This window comes from Hemiscyllium ocellatum, chromosome 12 (assembly GCF_020745735.1).
Source record: "Hemiscyllium ocellatum isolate sHemOce1 chromosome 12, sHemOce1.pat.X.cur, whole genome shotgun sequence".
Lineage (NCBI taxonomy): Eukaryota > Metazoa > Chordata > Chondrichthyes > Orectolobiformes > Hemiscylliidae > Hemiscyllium > Hemiscyllium ocellatum.
Window position 1 is genome coordinate 60,451,568 of NC_083412.1, and position 26,754 is coordinate 60,478,321.

Here is a 26,754-nt window from a genome sequence, read left to right on the forward strand (position 1 = left end):
TTAAATATAAAAAGACTTGGTTTAAAGCCAAACATTGTTAATATGTTTCTGGTGGGAAGAAAGCATTTTATTATTGCTAAAAATATTGTCTACCTATGCTGTTCCATGGCGCTGATCAAACATGGCCCAATATATATCCTAGACTGAACTGATTTATCATCTGGAACAACAACAGATGGTTTTCACTATTGGTACAACACATTTATTTCATAATTCTGTTCCTTAAAAAAGTGGTTGATGTGAGAGCCAGCCACAGAATTCAACCGGGCTATTGTGAATGCAGGACAGCAGATAAGGTAAACTGAACTGTCGATAGCAAACTAATTTATGCATTTTTTAAAATAATGTAGAGTTTTGAGAGTTTGACTAGTTCATAGGCAAATCTTACTGTGTTTGATTCTTCTACCAAGACCATTCCTTTCTCTTAAACTAGAAAGAAGTTTGGTGAAAAAGAAATTCAGCTTCATTTTACAGTGTACAATGGGGACAAGAAAGATCATGTTTTCAAATATCATGCTGGAGCACTCCTTCCGCAGCCACAATAATCAGCCCATAAATGCTCATGGACACGTTTCCAAAAGTGCCTTGGTTAAATTTGGTTTGATTGCTTTAATTACATTGTAGTTAATACATGTCAGATGTCGATATATAATTTTATGGAGCAATATGTGTAAGCTCTATGTACATTCTTTTCATTAGTTTTAAGTTGTACCTGTAGTATTGTGGAATGGAGCACAGCGAAAATTGACAATAAAAAATGCTGGAAATCACAGCGGGTCAGGCAGCTTCCATGGAGGGAAAGCAAGCTAACGTTTCGAGTTTAGATGATGGTTAATCAGAGCTGAAGCCCAGCTCTGATGAAGAGTCATCTTGAGTTGAACTGTTAGCTTGCTTTCTTTCCATCATGTTGCCTGACCAGCTGAGATCTCGAGCATTTTTTGTTTTCAGTTCCAATTCCAGCAGCTGTAGTAATTTGCTCCTACGCTTAGAAAATTGTTGCATCAGGAAGACCACTCAAACTTACTGCATTCAATAACAGTCAGCCGAATACTTAGTTGACATTAGTCTCTGGATTTGATATTGTTACAAATTCCTTTTGTATGACAGCATTTATCTGAGCTGTGCAGGAGCTAGCTATCTGTGAATTGTAACATTTAAAAGAATCAAGTTTCCAATGGTTGCTAAGGGGTCAACATTTAAACGTGTGTATGGGTGGGGGCTTGTTGCGAGGTTTTCAAAAGGGCCCTCAAGGAACACTGAGGAGCAGTTCAAAGATTACAAGCACTTGATGGAGATAGTATGTGACAGTATGTGAGAGAGAAACAGACAGAAATAGGTTTCATGTTAAGTAGAACTGTTTCAGCTAGACTGCTGAGAAGGTAGCTGAGCTACACTGGTTCTGTGTGTTAGGGCTCCAGAAGAAATCTCTAAATATTTGGACCGTTTGGTGCCATTGTCACTTAGTATAAAGTTTTCAAACCTGTTTGATGCATGTGAGCAAGATCTACCAGTGGAAGGCTGCCGTTGTGCCTGTGAGTGAGTGCTGGAGTGCTGTTTCCAGATTGACAGAGTGATATGGTCTCAGGATTGGAAGGTGATCAACCAGAATATGATTAGTCATCAAGGCAATCTATGACTGAATGGCTCATGGGAAAAACTCAAGGCCAGATTATCAAAAGTGGAGAATTAGAATCTTTGTGACGTCTTAAAGAGATTTCATGATCCACTGTACAACTAACACCTGGAGAGGATTGCTGAGAAATCTGAGACCTGTCTTGATCACATTTGCTATTTTATATACTCTGTGGGCTGACTGATTGTAGTTGTTGCTAGTTTTTGCCTCAAGGTAATTCTGACTGTTAGAAAATGAGTGGGAGTGGCCAAAGATCTGGAAAATAAGGTATAATGTGGGGAAAAGTTATATTGCCCATTTTAGCAAGAAGAAGAAAAAGAGAAACATTATCTAAATGGTGAGAGATTGCATAGCTCTGAGATGCAGAGGGACTTAGATATCCTTGTATATGAATCCCAAAAGGCCAGTTTGCAATACAGCACGTAATTAGGAAAGCTTATAGAATGTCATTGTTTATTGTGAGGGGAAGTGAATACAGAAGTAGTAAAGTTATGCAATAGTTATACAGAGCATTACTGACATCAATAATACTGCACACTGTACTAATCTTTCATTTAATGTAAATTGATTGGAAGCATTTCAAATAAGTTTTGACTAATATCTGGAATGGGTGAGTTCTCTTACATGGAAAGAAGTTGTTTAGGCTAGACTTTTAACCATTGTAGTCAAGAAGAGGTGGCATGGTGTGGTAGATGTGGAAAGGATGTTTCCTCTTGTGGGAAAATCTAGTACTAGTTTTATATTAAGGAGTTGCCCATTTAAGACACTGATAAGGAATTTTTTTTAACAATGGTTCTGACTCTTTGGAAACCCTCTCTCTCAAAAAGCGGTGGAAGTAGTATCTTTAAATACTTGTAAGGCAAAGGCAGATAGAATTTTGAGAAGCTAAGGGGAATGGTGGTAAGAGATCAATGCGGGGTGGGCAAGAAGGTGGAACTGTTTGATCAATCATGATTATACAGCAGGTGTGAGGGGCTGAATGGCCAACTGCTGCACCCAGTTTGTATTAGTGATTGTGTTACTGCTCTAGCCTTCTGCAATGTTTTTTTTATTAACAGCCATTGAATCTTTATTCTCTGAGAAAATGTCTGCAATTTCACCCTTCATCAACTTTAACCTTAGTTCCTAGCCAGATCAAAGTATGAATTTGATGGTTTGATCCAGAAATGATAACAATATTTATTGTTCCTGCCAGCAGGGAAGTTAATGCAAATGGAAAGTTGAGTTAGAAAGTGTAAAATGAGGGATCCTCTTGCTGCCATCCATTTCCTATTTTGAAAGAATGGTTGAAATAAATTTGAACTCAACAGTTAACGAGCAGCAGATGATGAAAAAATGAGAGAGTTATACTGATCGGGTTAGATAACAAGGCGTGCAGAGCAGAACAACGCATGGTAGGCATTTGCCTTGTTTCTATGCTATGGATTCTATGAAGAAAACAGTCAAATGTACAACTTCTATCTGTTGCAACTTTAGGCAAAACAAAGTCTGAGTCATGGAAAATGCAATTCTTCATCCCTCCTTTCCTAAAGATGCTGACTAATGCTGGAATTATTCCATTGGCACCACCGTAGATTGTCCAAATAACCTAGTCTATGAGATTGCAAGTGATGTCAGATGTAAGCCCAATTTTAACTGAAACTCACATCCCTAAACATACAGCTACAGCCAATTTAACCAGACACTCCGATAAGGAGTTGAAACCCTGACTTACTCCTTCCAATTAAACAAGAGCTGGTCTGGCTAATTGGCACATCTCCAAGAGCTAACAGTGACCAGGAAACTCAGTATTCAACTTTAACTTTCTCTGTCTATGTAGCTTAGCTCTGGACAAGTGCATTTATTTGCTGAGCCATCAAGTGAGTGAGTTGAAGCACCACCTTTTATCTGGCATACTGAGGGTGACGGAAGAATCCAAGGTGAGCAGGAAAAAGGTCAAATGATTCCAGAGATTTCCACAAAGTTCTTTGTGTCTGAGAACATTGCAACACTTCAAAACTTTATTGATTAGGCAATTCTGCACAAAGGGTTAGAGAGCAAGAAATCAAAGCCAAAAAAGGAGAAATACAACTTGATACTGTTGCTTTATATGTCAAAAGCTAACATAGAAGACACCCATTAACAGCTGTAAATGGTAAATGGGTATGTTAAAAAAAAGTTATGGTTAAAGAAAAGCCACTGGATAAAGGTAAACTGTTTATCATTGCAATGTTGTCATTTAAGAACATTCACTATCTATTTTCCAAAGTATAAAAATGTTGTAGTTATGGATATTTAAAAGGAGAGTCAGCAATCAAAGAGTTAAGGCACCATTCCAAAAAGATATGATTTACTCATATTTTAAAATAATGAAACCTCTAGAACTACATGTATAAATATGGACCACAGTACTGGCACAGACCAACATAGGAAAATTACTGTCTCATCACATCAAATTAACAGGATGATTGCTTTTGATCAACATTATCAGAACCCTGCTAGCTTTTCAGAACGACATCTTATTTACGCCACAATTCATAAGTCTATATGAATGTATTATCATCAAAATAATTCCATACTGCTTCTCCTTTGCTTCTTGCATACAATTTTTTGAGGTAGTTTGCACACATTTTGTATTAGTAACTTATAGATCCTGTTCTGGTCATCTGGTGACAGACATGTTAGCTGAAGAAAAATAAAATTCCACTTACATGTATGTTGGAGAGGCTGTAGCTGTTCTGAAAGCCTTGAGAATAGAAACCAGAAATCTTTTGTCACTGGGGCTATTACAGAGTTTCCATTTCAATGGCATGGTGAGTTCAATAAGGCAGCAAACAATGCCATACGTTTTTATTTACAGCAGCTGCTGTCCTTTCACTCCCTCGGTTTAGTCCTTCTCCCCTCTAGGTAACTTAATTCTGAAGCCTATTCTAAAAATAGCAGGACATGATCTAGGTAACACCATCAGCTTCTAAACTAGGCAGATTGAGGAACGTAAGCTTTCAATTGTCAGAAGCTTTTCTCACTGGCTCCCTCTCTCTTTACTTCCCCATTCTGTGTTATTGACAAACTGCTTACTGTAGATTCTATATGAGGCAACATCTGATAGTTGTTTCAATGAAGTCACATAGGAACAAGCTTTCTGATTTCAGGCTTTATAGGACAGTAAGGGAGCGTTGAAGAATGCCAACCATTGGTAAGGAGTGTACATATGAAATCCAGAGAATATCTGATAACCCTATAGGTATTTAACTTTTGAAAAATCATCAGGAGGAAAACTTGTAACCAACGTTTTTATTCTCACTGGATGGACACAGTTTTAACAGATTAGATACTCGGTACAAGTACACTTGTAAAAAGTGAATGTAATTTAAACAAGTGGATAAAGGGATGCCAACTGCAAACATTGTGGTAATAAATCTGGACCCTTAAGTGAAAAAATAAAGCACAACAAAAAGTGCAGTATGGGATTCCCCAAATGATAGATATTAAAACAGTTGTTACACACTTGATCAAATTTTCCTTTAGAATGCCAAGTATGTTGGAGCAGAACTCAGTTAAGTGAAAGGTTCAGAGTTCCTGCTAAGCTTTGGGAAAGTGTTTACTTTCAATCTTACTAAGCTGTGAAAAAGAATTTGTCATTGTGAGTGTATGCATGTTACTTCATACAGCACAGAATCAAACATTTACAGTACATTCTAATTGCAATTCTTCACCCCTTCCTGCAGCCTGTAACCTCTCCTCTCGGTGTGGGTTTTTAAAAATTTAAAATGATCTTGGATCATATGCCTAGCATTTTAAATTGAGCAGGATGATAATTGACAACATGGGCACTTGCATCACTGCTTTCCCTGGTCATTTCAGCATTGTGAAAAAAAGACAATTTGGAGGGCAAGACAGAGTGATTAGACCAACAAATCCACATTACACAATATACATTACAAGTAATTGAGGGAAAGAAACTGAATTTAATTAGTTGCAAAGGCAGAAGTGATTCAGAATATGCTTTCAGTGACAACTTGATTTAATTAGAAGCACTCTCACATTTGATTCAGAAAGATATGTGATTAAATTCCACTCCAGGGCTTTAAAACAAAATTGAGACATCAGAGAGGCCACCTTGAGAGTGAACCCTGGCTGTGTACTCGGATCCTGTGCAAAGCAGCTGGTGGGAGTATTTGCTGACATCTTTAACCTCTCCGTACTTACTACAATGTGAGGTTGTCACCTGCTTCAAAAGGACCATCACCATCCCAATGCCAAAAGAAAAATCAAGTAATGTACCTCAGTGACTAAGGGAAGTGGCTCTGACTTCCATAATTATGAAGTGCTTCAAGAGGTTAGTTATGGCTCACATCAATTCCAGCCTCCCAGAACATCTTGACCCCTTGCAATTTGCCTACTGGTGCAATAGTTCCATGGCAGACAGTTTCTCCCTGACCCTACACTCATCCCTAGAATATTTGAATAATAAGGACACCTATGTCTGATTCCTATTTATTGACTTTAGCTCTGCTTTCAACACTATAATTCCAGCTAAACTTCTCTCCAAGCTCCGAGACCTGGGACTCTGCTCCCACCTTTGCAACCGGAGCCTCGATTTCCTGGCTCACAGACTGCAATCGATGAGGATAGGAAATAACACCTTCTTCAGGATAATCCTCCATACTGGTGCCCCACAAGGCTACGTACTCAGACTTTTACTATACTCTCTTTACAGTCATGACTGTGTGGCCAAATTCAGCTCTAACTCCATTTACAAGTTTGCTGCTGGCACCACCATAGTGGGTCAGATTTCATGCAATGACAAGACAGAGTCCAGGAGGGAGATACAGAGCTTAGTGGCATGATGTAAAGACACCAACCTCTCCCTCAATGTCAGCAAAATGAAGCCAGTCATCGAAGTGGAGTAGAGAACAGATCCATATCTGTGTTAATAGTGCTGAAGTGGAGATGGTCAAGAGGTTCAAGTTCCTAGGAGTAAATATCACCAACAATCTATCCTGGTCCATACACATCGAAGCTATAGTCAAGAAAACACACCAATGCCTCTACTTCCTCACAATGCAAAAGAATTTGACTTGTCCACAATGACTCTTCCTAATTTTTACAGATGTATCATACAATGCATCCTATCCAGATGCATCACAGCTTAGTATGATAACTGCTCTGCCCAAGAAATTGCAAGAAATTACAGAGAGTTATAAATGCATCCCAATCCATTATTCAACTAACCTTCCTTCCATTGACTGCATCTACACTTCCCACCGCCTCCAGGAATGCAACCAACATAATCAAAGATCTCTTCCATCCCTTATACTCTTTTCCACCCCCTTCCACCAGGCAGAAGAAAGAGTTTTAAAATGCATACCAATAGATTTAAGAAAGTTTCTTCCCCAATGTTAGCAGACTTACGAATGAACCTCTCACATTGGAGAGATTTGCTTCTCTGTAGATGTACCACAGTATTCTGCTTTCTGTTCTATTACTCTGATGTATTAATGTGAGCAATGATTTGTCTGGTTAGCATGTAATACAATACTTTTCCCACTGTATCTCAATACGTGTGACAATAAATCAAGATCATGTGAATCGGCTGACTTCCTCTTGGGGGTTGGGTACAGTAGCAGTGATAGAGTGACGATGAGGAATTGGAGAAAAAACATAGAACATATAGCAATGAGCACCAGAACAGGCCCTTTGGCCCACCATGTCTGTATTGACTATGGTGCCACACTAAACTAATACTTTTTGCTTACCCAAGGTTGCACTTGACCTCCCAAAATGATTGCCTCATACTTATCTAGATTAAAGTCCATCTGCCATTTCTGTTGTGGCATTTATACTAGCAGATTGCAAAAGACATGATCTTCTTCTGACTGTACTGGGCATTTCTCCAGATGGCTATGACTGCTCTAACCCAGATGACAAACTTGGACCAGTCTGGCATGGTCTGGCACCATGGTCTCCACTATTGATCCTGGGAAATGAGGAAGCCCTCTCTGTCCACCACCTCTTCCAACTGGAAATCCAGTACCAAATCCTCCAAAAGGGGGCACTGTTTTCCCAGACAGCTTCAGACTTGCAATGCTTGGCTGGATGCACAACAGCTTTTAAAAAATGGTGCCAGGTCTGGGAAGCAGGTCAATTCCAGAATCTTCGATGTAATGTGAGTGGCTCCGAGAACTTCATACGGTACTGGTGTAAATTGGATACAATACCCCCCAATAAGGCTGAAGCGCCAATTAAATTGGCTAAGTCGGTAAGTTACAGTGAGAAAAGTCACAAGAACCATTCCTCCAAGCACAATGCATCCAAAAAATGTTAGGATTCAACCCCACTTCTTTCTGCCTGTAAAACAATGGTGACTTCATTTCAAAGTCATCAGCGCGCATGAAATGTTTGGGATTTTTTATTATAGCCATGTTTATCCACTATTTAAATTCAAGCCCTTTCTGAAAATGGTAATCCCATTCCCTCATCACCTTCACATACAAATGGGGGAGCCAGAATTGCTTTACATTCACTGTCCTTCTCAATCTGAAAGAAGTACCTTTTTAGAGCTATTGATAAAAGTACAGAATTTCTTTCAAGTGCAAATGAGTAAACTTTGAAATAAAAAACGTTGGAAAAGTACAACTCTCTGGAGAAAAAAAGTTATATTGTGGGTGTGGTGGTTTTTGAGAACTATATATATATATATATATATATAAGCTGTCATTGTACTCTACAAACAATTGATTGTGTGAAGCATTATCTTACTTACAATCTGACAAGACAAAGGAAAAATGCAAACATCATGAAAAGCTGCAACTAAGACATTAACCTCTTTCATATGTCTCCATGCATTTCTGGCTTATTCTTTTTGTAATTAGTTCAGCTGATGTTATATTTATGTTATGAACTGAAAGGAGTGGGAAGCTCAGTGCAATGGCTGTTAATATGAACTTTCATTTGAAACAACCCAAGGGTTTCACTCTCAGAGCTGAATGCTACTCATAGATGGCTTCCCTGGAGAAGCCTTTGTCCAAAATAATTTCATCCTCCTGACTGGGACACAGCTTCACAGCCTGTGGCACTATTGAGAAGCTGAGAGGGGAGCAGCAGGATAGATATGATAATAAGGCAACAGAGATACAATTCTGGACAAAGATGTTCAGCACAATTTCTGCTTTAGCTCATTGAATCAAATAAAAACTGATCAGTCAATATCAGTTAAGGCTCTCAATCAATGTAACATCCACTGTTTGAGGTGCTAGTGGATGTAGATTCCGCATGAACAGAAGTAATTGCATGGTTGCCAAGAAAATTCCACTGAAGCAAATGACGTCTCTAAACCAAGCAGCCACTATCTCGCTTTAAAATAGTCATCTTGGGTTGAGGACAAGACATACACCTCCACAGCATTTAGTTGCTATCTGGGGTGATGCTGATAGGATCCCAACAGCATGGAAGCAGACCATTCAGCCCATCACGTCTGCACCAACCTCTGAAGAGCATTCCATCCAGACCCATTCCATCACCCTATGTTTTCCATGGCTAATCCACCCAACCTGCATAGCTTCGGACTGTGAGAGGAAACCCACACAGACACAGGGAGAATGTGCGAGCACCAGGCAGTTATCAGAGGCTGGAATTGAACCCAGGTCCCTCACTGCTGTGAGGCCACACTGCTAACGACTGAGCCACTGTGCCGTCATGTTTTAGATCAGATATTTTTTTGTTTTATTCATTCACAGGATGAGTGCATTGCTGGCTAGGTCAGCATTTATTGCTCAGCCCTAATTGCTCTGAGAGCACTTAAGAGTCAACCACATTATTGTGGCTTTGGAGTCACATGTAAGCCAGGCGAGGTAAGGATTGCAGTTTCCTTCCCTGAAGGACGTTAATGAATGATCCATTGAGTTTAAAAAAAAAGTTTCAATTTTCAGAATAATTTATTATTAAAATTCAACAACTGTCACCACTTAGTTCACAAAATTAAATTAAAAGCTGTAGTTGCAGCTTTTCTTGCCTAATAATAAAATAAAGAAGTAGGAATCAGAAATCTTGTCTTAAAGCTTCAGATTCCTGTTAAGGTAAAGAATTTCAAAATTGGAAATTTAAAGGGCTGTTTCATAAAATCTAGCAAATGTATTTTTATCTATTTACGAACAAAATGGTGCTGGGGTCACACTGCATGAGCACCTCTCTGGCTTTTTTCCCTTCTGAATTAAACCCAGGCAGAAAGCCAATGACCTGCTTGATTTAATAAAAATCATTTCAGACAGCTTCAAATATCCACTTTTCAAGTCTTCTTATCTGTAAATAACTTCAAAATTGTGATGCGGAAGATCTTTTTTCTCATTTGCTTTTATTTGCAGTGAAAATTCTAACTCACTATAAATGTCGGTTTCACAAATTTCCCACAAGTAGTGAACAGGGAGATCTTCATCATAAAATCTTTAAAATAAAAACTGTGGAAACACTATCATCACCTTGGAATAAAAACTAATTAGAACTATGGACCATTCAAAACATTTACAAGCATTTATTCACTGCTTATTCTTTCTAGGAATTATTGCCGAGTGGCAAATAGAGTTTAATTTCAATAAATGGGAGATGGTGAGATCTTTTCACGAATCTTGTCACCCAGGAAAGCAAGTCATCTGGCAGACATGGCACTCCTTAATGCCTGCCTGCATTTTACATTGTGGAAATGATTTTATTGGTGATGTGTGAAGTAACAGGAATGCTATTACTAGTCAGGGCACTGCAATTGTCAGTTATTGCAGTGGCTTGGGAATGGGTAAACCATTTGGTGGAGAGGTGAGTGGTATTCGAGTTGGTTTTATCGATCTTTCAGGAGAGCTGTGTTCCCTTCATGGTCCCTCTCAAAATAATGGAAAGTTAATATCCAGTCAGTTCAACTGGGACCATCAGCTGAAATTGTTCAAAGATCGCTCAATACATGTTTCACCCAGTTGTGTCATAAAATGGCAATCAGTGTCTTAAGTATATCAAATGATTCTACTCTGCATATTGAAAGGGTAACTCAGGCAGATACTCACATTACTGGCAGATAGATCCTTAAATCTAAAAATATAGAAGTGTTCACACTGTCAATGAGAACGTTATTGAAAAAAGAGAAACACTGCAGAAGATTTTTGACTTGTAGTCACCCGGATCAAAGCACAAGAATATCAAATTTCCAAGGGACTAATAACTTATAATGCCAAAGTAGAGAGTATTGATTGACTCATGAATTCTATTTGCTGGAGATTTTGCCATGGTAACAGTTGACTTCAAGGGTTTATTTGAATTCGAACCAGGTACATTGATTCTGATTGGCCAAGGCATTGCCATGGGAAATACAACAAGGGATAGCGTTCCCCCCAAAGCTTTTGTTTAGTTGAAAAAAGCATAATGCATGGGTATATTTGTAAAAGACAGGGCCTTGCATATCAACAAATGCTGTTTCTAGAAAAACATAAGTGAGCTAAGGTGCTGATAGCCAAACTGATAATCATTAATTAGTTGTTAGTATAATAGACTAAATTAGATTAGATTCCCTACAGTGTGGAAACAGGCCCTTCGGCCCAACATGTCCACACCGACCCTCCGAAGAGGAACCCATCCCCCTCTGACTAATGCTCCTAACAACTATGGACAATTTAGCATGGCCAATTCACCTGACCTGCAATATACTTAGAATATACTTATACTTGGAATATACTTAGCACAATCAGGATTATTTACTAAGTGTTGTCCAATCATGAATTGCATTTAATGTTGGACACAATGAGTTTGCAAGTGCTTTGTAATGTGTTTCTTTCTGAATTTAAAAGCATGAGCTGGTTGATCTTGCTAATATGAATAGCAGGAGGAATGTACAACTTGATACAACTGACAAGTCACTGTGAGCATAGCCTACACACTTGGCATCACACCAGTACTGAAGTTTATTTATTACATAATGCATTTATGTGGTAGGCATCACGTATTTATGGATTGACAGCAACATCTTGTTAATGAAGAATGCCACTTGTATTGCTATTTTATAGTAGCAGTGTAAAGCAGCTAGCTAGCTTCACCAATATGACAGAATAATGGCTACCCCAATCAGACCATTGCTCACTGTTTGACACACAAATTCGAGAATGGGCCTGTAACCACCATATTCAGTTCTGAAAAGTGCCAAATCTATCGCAGATTACCCAGGAATGTCAAAGTATCTCATGAAAAAAAAGGAATAGATGAAGCTAATCATTTCACATGAAAATGTCACAATTCAGAGCCCCTGGCACATACTAATTCCATCAGTGTATATATAAAGCTAATAATGTTTGTGGCTTGGTGATATTAAGTGGCTAGATGACAGTGATATACCCAAATACCTTCTCTGCAGTGAACTGGCTACTGAGCCAGAACCACTCCTCTCCGCCACCCCGCCCACCCCCCCCCCCCCCCCCCCCCCCCCCCACCCCCCCGAGCCTCTATGTCTCTGCTTGGACCTGGAAATGAGATATGAAGATGATGGATATTGACACCAACAAGTGGGAGTTGGTCACTGACAGCAGTGCCCCTTGAAGGCTGACTGGTTGGTTGAATGCTGAAAAGGTTAACAGAAACTAAAAAGATCAGCTGGCCAAGAAGAAGGCTGAGAGAAAACAGCAGCCAATGAGTCATGCACCTTCCCAATGGGCTGATACATATGCAGGAAATGCAGCAGTGAGCACCATGTCAAAATGGGTCTTCAAAGCCAGACCATGTGAAGTCTAAGAGTTGAGCATCATGGAGCTAATCAACATTTTAGGAAACTTAAGGCTGTCAGCATTTAGCCTATTTAAGGTACTAAATGAAATTCATTTTCAGAATGATACGCATCTTCTGAATTGTGACCAAGAGCTCATGTTGAGCTTTAAACGTGTACACAGTCAAGGATGAGTCAATATTAATAACAGTTCACACCTGAATCAAACAATTTTTTGAAATGAGATTTTAGTAAAGATATATTAAAAGTGAGATGTTCCAAACCAAAGCCCAAAATTTGCTCTTGCAGTCTAATGGCCATGATTAGTGCCCATTGGCAATTAAACAAGTGCTTGATGGTTTAATGTTGATAATATTCTTCTGGAAGTGGCATGGTGCCATCCATAGGACAACTGGCATCTGAGAATCTGACAAGTAACTGTGTATCCATCAATTTAATCAATTTGATGAGAGGACCGTGAATTGAAAAATGCAAGGTGAGAACATATGGATATAAAATCACTTCAAGATTGAGAAAGTGTGGGAGTAAGTGAGTTCAATAACAAATCAGATCTATGAAAAGAAGATAGCAAAGGAAGGAATAAAAGGGATAAAAAGATAGAAAGAGAAAAATAAACAAAATGTAACTTTCTGAAACAATTATAATGTGAAGGAGTGAAATCCACATCTGTAAAAGATAATTTTTAATGCCAGAAAGGTTACCTTAAAAAAAATCTAACATTTATCATACATATAAAATAATTCTTGGATGTCTGTATCAAATTTGATTTGAGTCTATCATATAAACAGCAGCTTCACATGACAATGCATTTGAATGAAGCATCGGAATCCAAAAGTTGTTTTTGGAGAATTTAACAAACAAAGCTCTGATAACAATTTAGATTTAGATTAATTGCACATTTGTACTTGCTTGCAGATACTGTAGCGTTTAGACTTAAATAATCATTGACAGATCATGTCACTCATTTTCAATAGTTAATAAACGATATAGTTCAGTACCTGTAATATAGGAATGATGTTGATTTGTCATTTGTAATGTTTTTTTTCAAATTTCCTTCTTTTAATATTGCATTCACTACTTTCCTGCCACTTTTTGCCAAATATTTGTGTCTATGATTTGTAATTGTGTCACTTAGCTTATATATGATTGTTTCTTTTGTTGCATATTACTATGCATTCAGCAGTAAATGTTTTTTCTGAATACAATGCTGTTAATCAATCACCTTTTATCTAAGATGGGGCGGTTTGCTAGGTTATTTGGCTCATAATCTAGAAAATATGAATTAAAATCAAACAGTTCCAAAACTTACTAAACAGAAGTACAGGCACTTTTAAACATTTAATTATATAAAAGTAAAATGTGGGATGAGTAGGTTGCTAATTTCATACTTCAGAAAAAGAATGGGCTCACCACAATCTTTGGCGATGGTTATTATGAAACGGGTCCATTTCCCATTCTACTCCGTTGATCTATGAAAATGTATTCATTAAGAAGATGTAGGGATCACAGGAAAAGTCACTGTTTATTCACTCATCACCTCATTTGGATCTTTCCAAGATATAATCCTTCTTTAGTGTTCTAATTGATTCTTTGATTCTTAATCATCCTTGTGAACCTTTGTTCTCTGTGTTGCAAATACTCCCACAATATGCTTAAAGACTCAGTGACTCAGTCATTTACAGCACTAAAGGAGGCCATTTTGGCTTACCATGTCCAAGTGGTCCACAAGGATCTAAGTACACATTTCATTTTCTAGCTTTTGGTCCATGGTCCTGGTGACTATGTCAATGCAAGTTAATATCTCAATACAACTGAAATATAGCTAGAGTTTCTGACATAAGCACAGTTCCGGCAATGGGTTCCAGACTTCCACCACCCTCAGTGAAAAAATCTCTTCTCAACTTCTCACACTGGTCTTCTACCTCTTGTCTTAAATCTATGTCCCCTAGCTATTGACCCCTGAAATCATGAAAATAAAACCTTCCCATCCACCCTATGTCGCTTATGATCTTATTCGTCTCTATCAGGTTCCCTATCAATCTTTGCTGTTCCAAGAAACACAACCCCATTCAATCCAATCTTTCCTCAAAACTCATACCCTCCTCAGATGCTGCCTGACCTGCTGTGCTTTTCATGCACCTCTCCAATCTAGGCTCTGATCTCCAGCACCTGCAGTCCTCACATTCGCCTGCATTCCATCTCCTATCTGTTTGTTTGGTGGTCTGGAGTGCATATGATATTTTCCCCATTTTGTTTTTTTTTTGACTTCACTCATCGCCTCATTTGGATCTTTCCAATATAATAATCCTTCTTTAGTGTTCTAATTGATTCTTTGATCAATTCATCTTACAAGCTCACCCTCCTCTTCTATCCCTCTCTCTATCTTATCTAAATACCTAATACAGGAAAGTCAAGTTGCCAATGCTGCATATCTTTCAGCTTTGTCTCAGTCATAGCTATGATATCATATTCCCATATGCCCGACTTCCCTCAGCTGTGCTATCTTATTCCATAGGCTCCTTGCATTGAAACATATTCCATTTAGCCTTACTAAACTCACTTCTTACTTAATTAGCTTATGTTTCCCCTGCCTTTCAGAGTCATTTGCTTGTGTTTTAATTTTGCAAGTCATCTCAGCTTCCCTGCCCTCTGAATGACTTGTCAGGATCCCATACCCTGTCAATTCAGGTTAAGTTCACCCCAACAATAATAGCAAACCTGCCTACGAGGATGTTGATTCCATTCCCATGCAGATGTAACCCATCCAAGTTGTACAGGTTTCAGCTCCTCCAGGAATGCTCCCAATGCCTCAAGAACCTAAAGCCTTAACTTCTGCACTCTCTCTCCATGCACACGTTCTTCTGCTCTACCCTTCTATTTATCCATTCTACTGTGTGACAATGTGAGTAATTTGAGGTTGCTTTCTTTGAAGTCCTGTTTTTCAATTTCCTAATTAACTCTCTGAAAGTTGGCTACATTTCTCTTTCTTCCTATGTCATTGATTCAAACATGGAGACTGACCTCTAACTGTTCACCTTCTCCCTTTCAGAATGTCCTGTAGCTATTTTTTGACATTCTTGACCCTTAGGCCTGAATGACAGCACATCATCCTGGAATCAATTATACAGCCAAAGAAGTGCCTTTCTACTCCCCTCATTAATTAATCCCCAAACACTCTTGCCTTCAAAACCTCCTCTTCCTCCAGCTGAGTAGCTGCTCCACACACAGTGTCATGGCCCCTAACTGTGGCTGGTCTTCGCAGAAGGACTGACCCTCTTCCTGTTTTCCAACGTCACCAATGAGTTGCAGGTACTCAGGAGATTTCCTGACTATCTGCCTGATTTCCCTTCTTCTATCTGGAGGTCCACCATTCCCTCTCTTCCTTACATTGTGGATAAACCACATTATCCATGAACCTCTCCAGCCTCTCAGCTACTGTTCAAGCTGCAAAACCTGAAACTGGAGTTGCAGCAGTTGGAGGCACGTTCTGCTCAACAGGAACATTGAAGATTTCCCACATTGTGCAATTGTGGGCCTGAGCTACTGAGACAAATAAATTGAACGTGGAGTCTTGTTCTTACTTCACCCTTACTCCTATTTAAGTATTGACTAGAAAAAATATTTTATTCTTGGTTGTGTTAGACAAACGTCCAAAATTCCTTAACTCTATCATGTGAAAGCAATTCAGCATGAAGTTATAAAATATTTCTTATTTATGTAAAGTGTTTAATCTGTACTTGAGATCTTAACATTCATCAGTGTAGCAGGGGTAAGCTGCAGTGACCGGGTCTCTGGCATGAGGTCCGGCTCTGAGGCTCAGAAGGGAAAGGGGGAGAGGAGGAGAGCGCTAGTTATAGGAGACTCTATAGTTAGAGGGACAGACAGGCGGTTCTGTGGACATGGGTGAGACTCTCGGTTGGTTTGTTGCCTCCTGGGTGCCAGGGACCGTGTCTTCAGAATCCTTAAAGAGGAGGGTGTGCAGCCAGAAGTCGTGGTGCATATTGGCACCAACGACATAGGTAGGAAGAGGGGTGGGAAGGTCATTCAGGAGCTCAGGGAGTTAGGCTGGAAGCTAAAAGCTAGGACGGACAGATTCGTCATCTCTGGGTATTGCTGGTGCCACGTGACAGTGAGGCAACGAATAGGGAGCGAGTGCAGTTGAACACGTGGCTGCAAGGATGGTGTAGGAGGGAGGGCTTCAGGTATTTGGACAATTGGACTGCATTCTGGGGAAGGTGGGACCTGTACAAGCAGGACGGGTTGCACCTGAACCAGAAGGGCACCAATATCCTGGGAGGTAGGTTTGCTAGCACTCTTCGAGGGGGTTTAAACTAATTTGGCAGGGGGATGGGATCCGACTTGTAGTCCAGCAAGTAGGTTAGCTGTTTTTCAGGATGTCCAAGAATGTATGGAGGCTGTGGAGAAGGTAGCACTGACAGGGAATACTTGCAGACACAGAGATGGGTTCACGTGTGGATACTTCAAAGCAAGGAGTATCAGAAATAAGGTGGGTGAACTTAAGGCATAGATCAGTACTTGGGACTACGATGTTGTGGCCATCACGGAAACGTGGATAGAAGAGGGACAGGAATGGTTGTTGGAGGTTCCTGGTTACAGATGTTTCAGTAAGATTAGGGAGGGTGGTAAAAAAATGTGGCGTTGCTAATTAGAAATGGTATAATGGCTGCAGAAAGGCAGTTTGAGGGGGATCTGCCTTTGGAGGTAGTATGGGCTGAAGTCAGAAATAGGAAAGGAGCAGTTACCTTGTTGGGTGTTTACTATAGGCCCCCCAATAGCAGCAGAGATGTGGAGAAACAGACTGGGAAACAGATTTTGGAAAGGTGCAGAAGCCACAGGGTAGTAGTCATGGGTGATTCCAACTTCCCAAATATTGATTGGAAGCTCTTCAGATCAAGTAGATTGGACGGGATGGTGTTTGTGCAGTGTGTCCAGGAAGCTTTTCTAACTCAGTATGTAAATTGTCCGACCAGAGGGGAGGCCATATTGGATTTGGTAATTGGTAACGAACCGGGACAAGTGATGGGCTTGTTAGTGGTTGAACATTTTGGCGATGGTGACCACAATTCTGTGACTTTCACCTTGGTTATGGAGAGAGATAGGTGCGTGCAACAGGGTAGATTTTACAATTGGGGGAAGGGTAATTACAATGCCGCAAGACAGGATCTGAGGAGCATAACTTGAGAGCATAGGCTGTCAGGGAAGGATGTCGTTGAAATGTGGAACTTTTTCAAGGAACAGATACAACGTCTCCTTGATATGTATGTACCTGTCAGGCAGGAAAGAGATGGGCGTGTGAGGGAACCTCAGTGGATGGACAAGGGAGGTTGAATGTCTAGTAAAAAGGAAGAAGGAGGCTTACATAAGGTTGAGGAAACAAGGTTCAGATAGAGCATTGGAGGGATACAGGATAGCCAGGAGGGAGCTGAAGAAAGGGATTAGGAGAGCTAAGAGAGGGCATGAAAAATCTTTGGCGGGTAGGATCAAGGATAACCCCAAGGCCTTTTATGCACATGTGAGAAACACGAGAATGACAAGAACGAGGGTAGGTCCGATCAAGGACAGTAGTGGGAGATTGTGTATTGAGTCGGAAGAGATAGGAGAGGTCTTGAATGAGTACTTTTCTTCAGTATTTACAAATGAGAGGGACTGTATTATTGAAGAGGAGAGTATGAGACGGACTGGTAAGCTAGAGGAGATACTTGTTAGGAAGGAAGATGTGTTGGACATTTTGAAAAACTTGAGGATAGACAAGTCCCCCGGGCCTGACGGGATATATCCTAGGATTTTGTGGGAAGCAAGAGAGGAAATTGCAGAGCCGTTGGCAATGATCTTTTCGTCTTCACTATCAACAGGGGGTGGTACCAGGAGACTGGAGAGTGGCGAATGTTGTGCCCCTGTTCGAAAGAGGGAACAGGGATAACCCCAGGAATTACAGCTCAGTTAGTCTTACTTCGGTGGTCGGCAAAGTAATGGAAAGGGTACTGAGGGATAAGAGGATAGGATTTATGAGTATATGGAAAGACACCACTTGATTAGGGACAGCCAGCACGGATTTGTGAGGGGTAGGTCTTGCCTTCTTGAATTCTTTGAGGAGGTGACCAAGCATGCGGATGAGGGTAGAGCAGTGGATGTAGTGTACATGGATTTTAGTAAGGCATTTGAGAAGGTTCCCCATGGTAGGCTTATGCGGAAAGTCAGGAGCATGGGATAGTAGGAAATTTGGCCAGTTGGATAGAGAACTGGCTAACCGGTCGAAGTCAGAGAGTAGTGGTAGATGGTAAATATTCAGCCTGGAGCCCAGTTACAAGTGGAGTTCCGTAGGGATCAGTTCTGGGTCCTCTGCTGTTTGTAGTTTTTATTAATGACTTGGAAGAGGGAGTCGAAGGGTGGGTCAGTAAATTTGCAGACAATACGAAGATTGGTGGAGTTGTGGATAGTGAGGAGGGCTGTTGTCGGCTGCAAAGGGAGTTAGATATTATGCAGAGCTGGGCTGAGGAGTGGCAGATGGAGTTCAACCCTGTCAAGTGTGAGGTTGTCCATTTTGGAAGGACAAATAAAACTGCGGAATACAGGGTTAATGGTAGGATTCTTAGTAAGGTGGAGGAGCAGAGGCATCTTGGGGTCTATGTTCATAGCTCTTTGAAAGTTGCCACTCAGGTGGATAGAGCTTGTAAGAAGGCCTATGGTGTATTAGCGTTCATGAGGGATTGAATTCAAGAGTTATGAGGTGATGTTGCAGCTGTACAGGACCTTGGTAAGGCCACATTTGGAGTACTGTGTGCAGTTCTGATCGCCTCACTTTAGGAATGATGTGGAAGCTTTGGAGAGGGTGCAGAGGAGATTTACCAAGATGATGCCTGGAATGGAGAATAGGTCGTATGAGGATAGTTTGAGAGTGCTAGGCCTTTTCTCATTGGAACGGCGAAGGATGAGGAGTGACTTGATAGAGGCTTATAAGATGATCAGGGGAATAGATAGAGTAGACAGTCAGAGACTTTTTCCCCAGGTACAACAGAGTGTTACAAGGGGACATAAATTTAAGGTGAAGGGTGGAAGGTATAGGGGGGATGTCAGGGGTAGGTTCTTTACCCAGAGAGTGGTGGGGGCATGGAATGCGCTGCCTGTGGGAATGGCAGAGTCAGAATCATTGGTGACCTTTAAGCAGCAATTGGATAGGTTACATGGATAGGTTCTTAAGCTCGGACAAATGTTCGGCACAACATTGTGGGCCGAAGGGTCTGTTCTGTGCTGTATTGTTCTATGTTCTGTGTTCTAGTGTCAGGTCACAAGAAAGGAGTATCCTAAAATTACTTACCTGCTCCCTGCAATGTCATCCTTTGGTTTTTTTTTTAAGCAGCTTCACTGCCAGTCTGCCTGCTTTTGGGATCTCTCCACTCTTATTGCAACTTTCCCCCTCACTCCTACTGTTTCCGAGGCCCAAACAGCTCCACCACCAGTCTGACATCTATCCCACTTATTTAGGTGTTGGCATGTGTGTCCAGTCCTCTTCTATGTTTTGCTACGGATTTGCATAATCTTGACTCTGTGGGAAGGAAGAAACAATTATATACTTCAGTCAGGAATTTGTTTTCCTTAAGAAGAACTTGGGGCTAGTGGTGATTCCTGCTCCACTTTTGTCCTTCTAGCTAGCAGAAGTTTGGGTTTGAGAAATATTGCTGAAGACAACTTGACAAATTATTATGGTTTATCTTGGGAGTGGACCCAGTGGAGCCACACCAAATCTATAGTGGGAGGAATGAATGTTTAAGGGTGGTGCCTGATGGGGTTCTGATTAAATGGTTAGCTTTTGTTCTGGATGCTGTTGGCAGGGTGGGGACAGGTGCTGAGAGTGTTTAGGCATGTGCATTCATCCAGACAAGTGGAGAGTATTGTACCACACTCGCTATATGTAGCGGTCAGGCTTTGGGGAGGCAAAACTCTATTGTAACCATAGTATTTATGCATCATACACAGTTAGATTTGCCACTAGGTGTTGATAGTGGTGGAATACAGAAAGATAAGAGCGTTAAATGTCAAGTGAAGTTGATGAACTGTTTCCCAGTTACTGATGGTAATTACTGATATTTCTGAGGTGTGGATGCTGCGTGGCTTTTATGAGCCCAAATCCAAATATTGTCCAAATCTTTGTCTTATAATACTACTGACATTATTACCGCATGTTATCCTGGTGGAAACCTCACTAATAATCCAAGTCTGGGTCCCGTGTTACAGTTAGGACAGTGATGGCATTTTAACCTGCTGCTGGATAAAGTCCTGACCGAAGTTAAAACTGTCAGTCTGATATATTTTGCATTTTGGGGAAGGTGGGAGCATAGCAGAGCAGTAACTAGACCAGTTATCCAGAACCCAATGTACTCTGGATATTCTGGGTTCAAACCCCACCAGAGCAAAGTGAAAAACTTTAATTCAACTTGAAAAGGAAATTTGAAATTAAGTATTGGTCTAATGGTGATCATTTAACCAATGTCAATTGTTGTGGATGCTCATTTTTAAGCTGGCCCAGTTTGCGTGTGACTCCAGACCTCTCTCAATGTAGTGACACTTATTACCCTCTGAAATGGTCCAGTAAGTCAGGATTGAAACCAGATGGATCACCTGGCATCAACTAACTACTGAAACTAACAATGACGAGCATAGCTTGTGCCAAAATTGTACTGTCTGACAGACTAATCAACGAACAGCCCAACATTGTCGATAAGATATTATTCCAGAAGATGTCAATGTCCCAGACACTACCAAACAGCATCTCTGAATATGTCTTGTCCCAGTGGCAGGACAGACTGAGCAGATGTTGTACATTGGTGATATACAGTTGGGCGGCAGTTGCTCTGGGTTACCTCAACATTGAATACAGTCCCCTTGACTTCTTATGGAATCAAGTCAAACATGGGCAAAGAAATCTGCTGCAGTTTACCACCTATTGGAGCTGGTTAATCAGGACTCTTCCAGGTTGAACACCACTTGGAAGAAGCATTGCAGAAGGATGGTGAATGTACTCAATGGACTTCAACACCTATCACCAAGAGTTGCTTTGGCAGCACGACTGCTGATCGAGCTAGTTAGACTCTAAAGGACATAACTGCTAGACAGGTACTACGGCAACTGGTGATGGGATTAAGCAGAGAATTATCTTCCTCTTCATCAATCTGTGATTACAGATGCATCCAGCCATAACAGTATCGGTAGGAGTACCACTGCACAGACCTCAAGGAAATGAAGTCTGTCTTAAATTTTAAATTGTGGATACATTCCATCATGTTCCGCGGAACTACCATCCTGCCATATGGAATGGATGTTGAACAGATTACATTCAATTCTGTTCACCACATTACAGGAAGGATGTGGAGGCTTTGGAAGGGATGCAGAAGAGATTTGCCAGGATGCTGCCTGGATTAGAGGACATGAGCAATAAGGAGAGGCTAGAAAAACTGGGGTTGTTTTCTCTGGAGTGGCAGACACTAAGGGGAGACTTGACAGAAGTCTATAAAATAGAGATGGCGTTTGGGCATAAGCCCTTCATCAGGTTTATGCCCAAAATGTCGCCTATCCTGCTCCTCAAATGCTGCCTGATCTGCTGTGCTTTTCTAGCACCACGCTTTTTGACTCTGACTCCCCATCATCTGCAGTCCTTGTTTTCTCCAATAAAATAGAGATGCAGAGATTGGGTTGAAAGTCAGAATCTATTTCCACAAGTTGAAATGTCTAATAGTAGGAGGCATGTATTTAAGGTGAGAGCGGGAAGTTCAAAGGAGATGTGAGGGGCAAGTTTTCTGCACAGAGAGTGAGAGTAGTCTGGAATGTATTGCCGGGGTATTACTGAAGAGACAAAAATACTGCAGATGCTGGAATCCACATTAGACAGGCAGGAGGCTGGAAGAACATAGCAAGCCAGACAGCATCAGGAGATAGAAAAGTCAACGTTTCAGGTGTAACCCTTCTTCAGAACTGGAGGTGGGTGTGGGGAGAGCTGCAAGTATTGCTGAAGTCAGATTGATAGGGGCATTTAAACGACTTTTCGATTCATGCTTGGAAATGTAGGGGTATGGACAAAGAGCAGGCAGAAGAGATTAGTTTAGGTTTTTGTCATGCTCAGGACAATATCGTGGGCCAAAGGAGCAGCAAAATCGACGTTTCAGGCAAAAGCCCTTCATCAGCTTTTATTCCTGATTTTGTTGATTTCACTGCTCCTTGGATGCTGCCTGAACTGCTGTGCTCTTCCAGCACCACTAATCCAGAATCTGGTTTCCAGCATCTGCAGTCATTGTTTTTACCTTGTGGGCCAAAGGGCCTGTTCCTGTGCTCTACTGTTTTATGCTATTTCCTATGTTCTACATTCTAGATCTAGCAAATCAAATCAGCATCCCTGAGGTCCATTAGTAGCAGCAGAAGTGTATACCAGACCAATCCGTAAATCATGGTGCAGCCTGTGACCCATTTTGCCATTACCATCAAGCCAGAAAATTAGTGCTATTTCACTGAAGAATGCAGGAGCACATGCAAAGACTAATACCTGACATATCAAAAAATGAAATGTCAATTTGATGAATCCACAATAAAAGGACAACATGCATTCCAAAAAAATGGAAGCAGTAATTTCTAGACAGGGTGAAGTGAACTCACAACCAACAAATCTGGAACCCTGCCACATCCATTCATGAATTATGGTGGATAAGTAAACAATTGACAAGAAATAGATCCATTACAAATATCCCCGAACCCAACAATGGAGAACCCCAACACTTGAGTGCAAAAGATAAGGCTGAAGCATTTAAAATAACCTTCAATTAAGTGCCCAGTGCTGTACTTTGTTACAACTTTAAGCATAATGTATTGTCTTAAATAACAGAATTATCCCACATCTAACAAATGATCAGATCATGAGCTAGCAATCAAGTTAAATTACTTTATAGTGTTATCTAAGTTCTAAAAACTATTCAGCTGAAAACTTTTACATCATACTTTATCCAGTTACAAGCCATGTTTTATTGTTAAAAAATGACCTCTTTGCTGTGATACACTTAAATTATTTTGGCAGGCTTTCAGTTGTCCATTTGCATTTTCTGTGCAATTCAGTTTGCTATGGTTTGACCTGGGACAGATTATTGAGCCATACAGCATGTGCCAGCTATTTCAGGACTGTTTCAATCATTAATATGTAACAGCTGCTCTAAATGAACATAAGATATGCAGAAAAGTAAAATCCAAGCAGTAAGGTAATAATATGCATTTATTTGTCACCAAGCTGATAAATATATTTGTTTAATAATGTCAACTATGTCAAGGCATTGATAAATTGGCTTTTGGAAAGGGAATTGTCTATTGAGACATTAATGTCTCAATTCCTGAAGAAGAGCTCATGCCCGAAACATCGATTCTCCTGCTCTTTGGATGCTGCCTGACCTGCTGCGCTTTTCCAGCAACACATTTTCAGACATTAATGTAGTACATGTCAAATTCCTAATTAATGTAACAAACTTTAGATATCAATGCTTTGACAAGAAAATAAAGTTAAGTGACTTTTGCTAATTTAATCAGGTCCTTGAAATTATATATTTCTTAAAGTTTGATTTATGAGATTATGTTCCTTCACAATGCAGAGCTGTAAATAAGTAGAACAAAAAAACACACAAATAAATAAAATGCTACATGTAATACCTTGATTAATTTGCAGAATTAAAATTAACCGGCATATGTGGGATACTACTTGCTAAAGGAGAAACTGAAAGAAATCTCAACACCCTACTTGCTTCATCACACACTGAACAGTGAGGACTCTTGTCTCGAGGTGTGAAACAGTCATGGCTACCTGTTATGTGCTGGTGACATGGTAATAATGCCTCTAAACGAGGAATCCACAGACCCCAGGCATAGGTTTTAAATTCTTTGATGACAATTGAATTTAAATTAAATATCATTTTGGAATTTGAGTAACTTGTTAAAGCCCATCTGGTTTATTAATGTCCTTTAGGGAAGAAAAACTACTATTGTTACCTGGTCTGGCCCACAAGTGACTTCAGACCCGCAAAAATGTGCTTAATATATCAATTTCACTGAATAACAACACCAACATATCTCTTGGACAATTAGAGATAGGCAATAAATGTAGCCAATGCCATCCAGATTCCATGACTGAATATAAAGAAGAATTCATTTCAAATATTGAGGTGATAATTAGGGCGGCATGGTGGCACAGTGGTTAGCACTGCTGCCTCACAGCGCCAGAGACCTGGGTTCAATTCCTGACTCAGGTGACTGACTGTGTGGAGTTTGCACATTCTCCCCGTGTCTGCGTGGGTTTCCTCCGGGTGCTCCGGTTTCCTCCTACAGTCCAAAGATGTGCAGGTCAGGTGAATTGGCCATGCTAAATTGCCTGTAGTGTTAGGTAAGGGGTAAATGTATGGGTGGGTTACATTTCGGCGGGTCGGTGAGGACTTGTTGGGCCGAAGGGCCTGTTTCCACACTGTAAGTAATCTAATCTAAGTAATTAACAGCAACTTGGATAATGTATCATGTTCATGCATTTAACAGATGGCAGAAAGTAACACTTTCTATAAAGAATGATCAGCTATAAGAATAGAAGTGTCAGGAGTTGTGGGAAGAGTTCAGACCAGAGACTAAATCATTTTAAGTAACTTTTCCTTTCATGCACACAGACAACAATTGGTTACATAAAAGTTGAGTCGAATCTAGTTCAAAATCGGAGGTGTTCACACATCATCAAAATTATAGCAAAATGACAATTCATTTTATTGTTTGCTGGAAGAGAAAATTAAATGGACTGTGACATGAGTGGTTAAATCAACACAGCTCAGTTTGTGCTAATGACCAAGTCAAATTTCACCTCTACCAGTCCAAAGTCTGCAGAAGTGTAGATCAGGAAGAATTCTCTAACACCACGGAGTCTTTTTTTTATGTATAGGATCTAAGGTTATCAGATCAGTGACACATTGATCATGACGCCAAGCCTTTGCATGGCCAGCTTCAACACAAGTAAATGGCCTGATGTGGATCTGACATCGGTAGCAGGAGAGCAGAGCATACAGTGGAAATCAAAATAGATGGCCTAGAAATACAATTGCTCCCTAATTCTGCTGTAGTCACTAATAGACTGATGATAGGCTCATGAGAATTGGTTCACCAGCCTCATTATTGATGGGTGGCATGGTGGCACAGTGGTTAGCACTGCTGCCTCACAGTGCCAGAGACCTGGGTTCAATTCCCACCTCAGGTGACTGACTGTGTGGAATTTGCATATTCTCCCTGTGTCTGTGTGGGATTGCTCTGGTTTCTTCCCACAGTCCAAAAATGTGCAGGTCGGGTGAATTGGCCACGCTAAATTGCCTGTAGTGTTAGGGAAATGAGTCTGGGTGGAATGTGGGCTGAAGGGCCTGTTTCCACATTGTAAGTAATCTAATTTTTTTTAAAAATGATCTTAGCTGTGGGTGCTATGCATGGTCCCAGAGGGAGACAAGTGCTATGGCAGTAGTCAGAAGGGGCAGAGAGCTTCTGAAGCTTTGGTTTAATGACAGCAGCAACCACAAAAGGAAGTTGCCAGTTTCACAAAAGCTTAGAAGGACCATTAAAACAAAATCAATTTTGTAACTTAAGTGTTAAATTATTTGTGACAGCACTGTCCTCCCACACTGTGCTCTGAGTATATGCCTGGCTCTTGATAAGATCTTAAGAACAGATGTTGTTCAAACCACTAGCCTAAAATCAATTTCCTGTGTTATCCTCTGCAGTTAGAAGTAGGTTAGACATTTCCGAGTAACATTTGCAAATTTTATTGTCCTCACTAGAATGTTCTCACAGTGCATGTTCTCCAAAACAGGTGCTATAAGGACTGATTTCCACAGCACTGTGTTTAACGTTCAAGAGGGATTGATTTCCATGGCAATCAGGTTTAATAGCCAAAATGAAACTGTAGATATAAATCAATGTCACTGAATAACAACCCCAACATAATTCAATTCTGGATCTTTTAAAGTCCAGGTAATAATTTAAATTCCAAATCATTCAGGGTATCAAATCTGTTCCACTCTTAATTTGATACAATGTGTTTTCTACATTCAAGTAATCAGATAACTGAATAGAAGCCTAAGTAGCAAATATTTTGACAGGAACAAGCAGAGGCCATTTAACCTCATAAACCTAATTTATATTCAATATGATTCTGACTGAAATCTGCCTTAGCTGCAATTACCTGACTTGGCTCTATAGCTGTGACACCCTTATCTAACAAAAATCCATCAACCTCAGTCTTGAAAATATCAATTGATTCAGTTCAACTCTTGAAATGCATTTTCATCAAACTTATTCACCACAATAAAATGATAGAACTGCTATT

General features: G+C 40.3%; 1 protein-coding gene across 8 annotated transcripts in view; it reads right to left on the bottom strand.

Annotated features, from left to right (window-relative positions):
• The window catches only part of si:rp71-68n21.9 (kelch-like protein 13), an 82,760-nt gene that overhangs the window by 39,978 nt on the left and 16,028 nt on the right, over positions 1 to 26,754 (bottom strand). For 3 of the 8 annotated variants that reach the window (XM_060833090.1, XM_060833093.1, XM_060833089.1), the window contains exon 3: positions 4,324 to 4,358. The exons of 1 other annotated variant lie outside the window; for it this stretch is intronic. Coding sequence is in view for 1 of the 7 variants with exons in the window: in XM_060833084.1 (XP_060689067.1) it covers positions 4,324 to 4,424 (101 nt within the window). In the remaining 6 variants the exon portion in view is untranslated. Of the gene's footprint in view, positions 1 to 4,323; positions 4,574 to 6,983; positions 7,060 to 13,775; positions 13,821 to 19,701; positions 19,930 to 26,754 lie in introns of those variants that run through there. 4 more of the 8 variants (XM_060833087.1, XM_060833091.1, XM_060833084.1 and 1 more) reach the window with 4 other exon arrangements.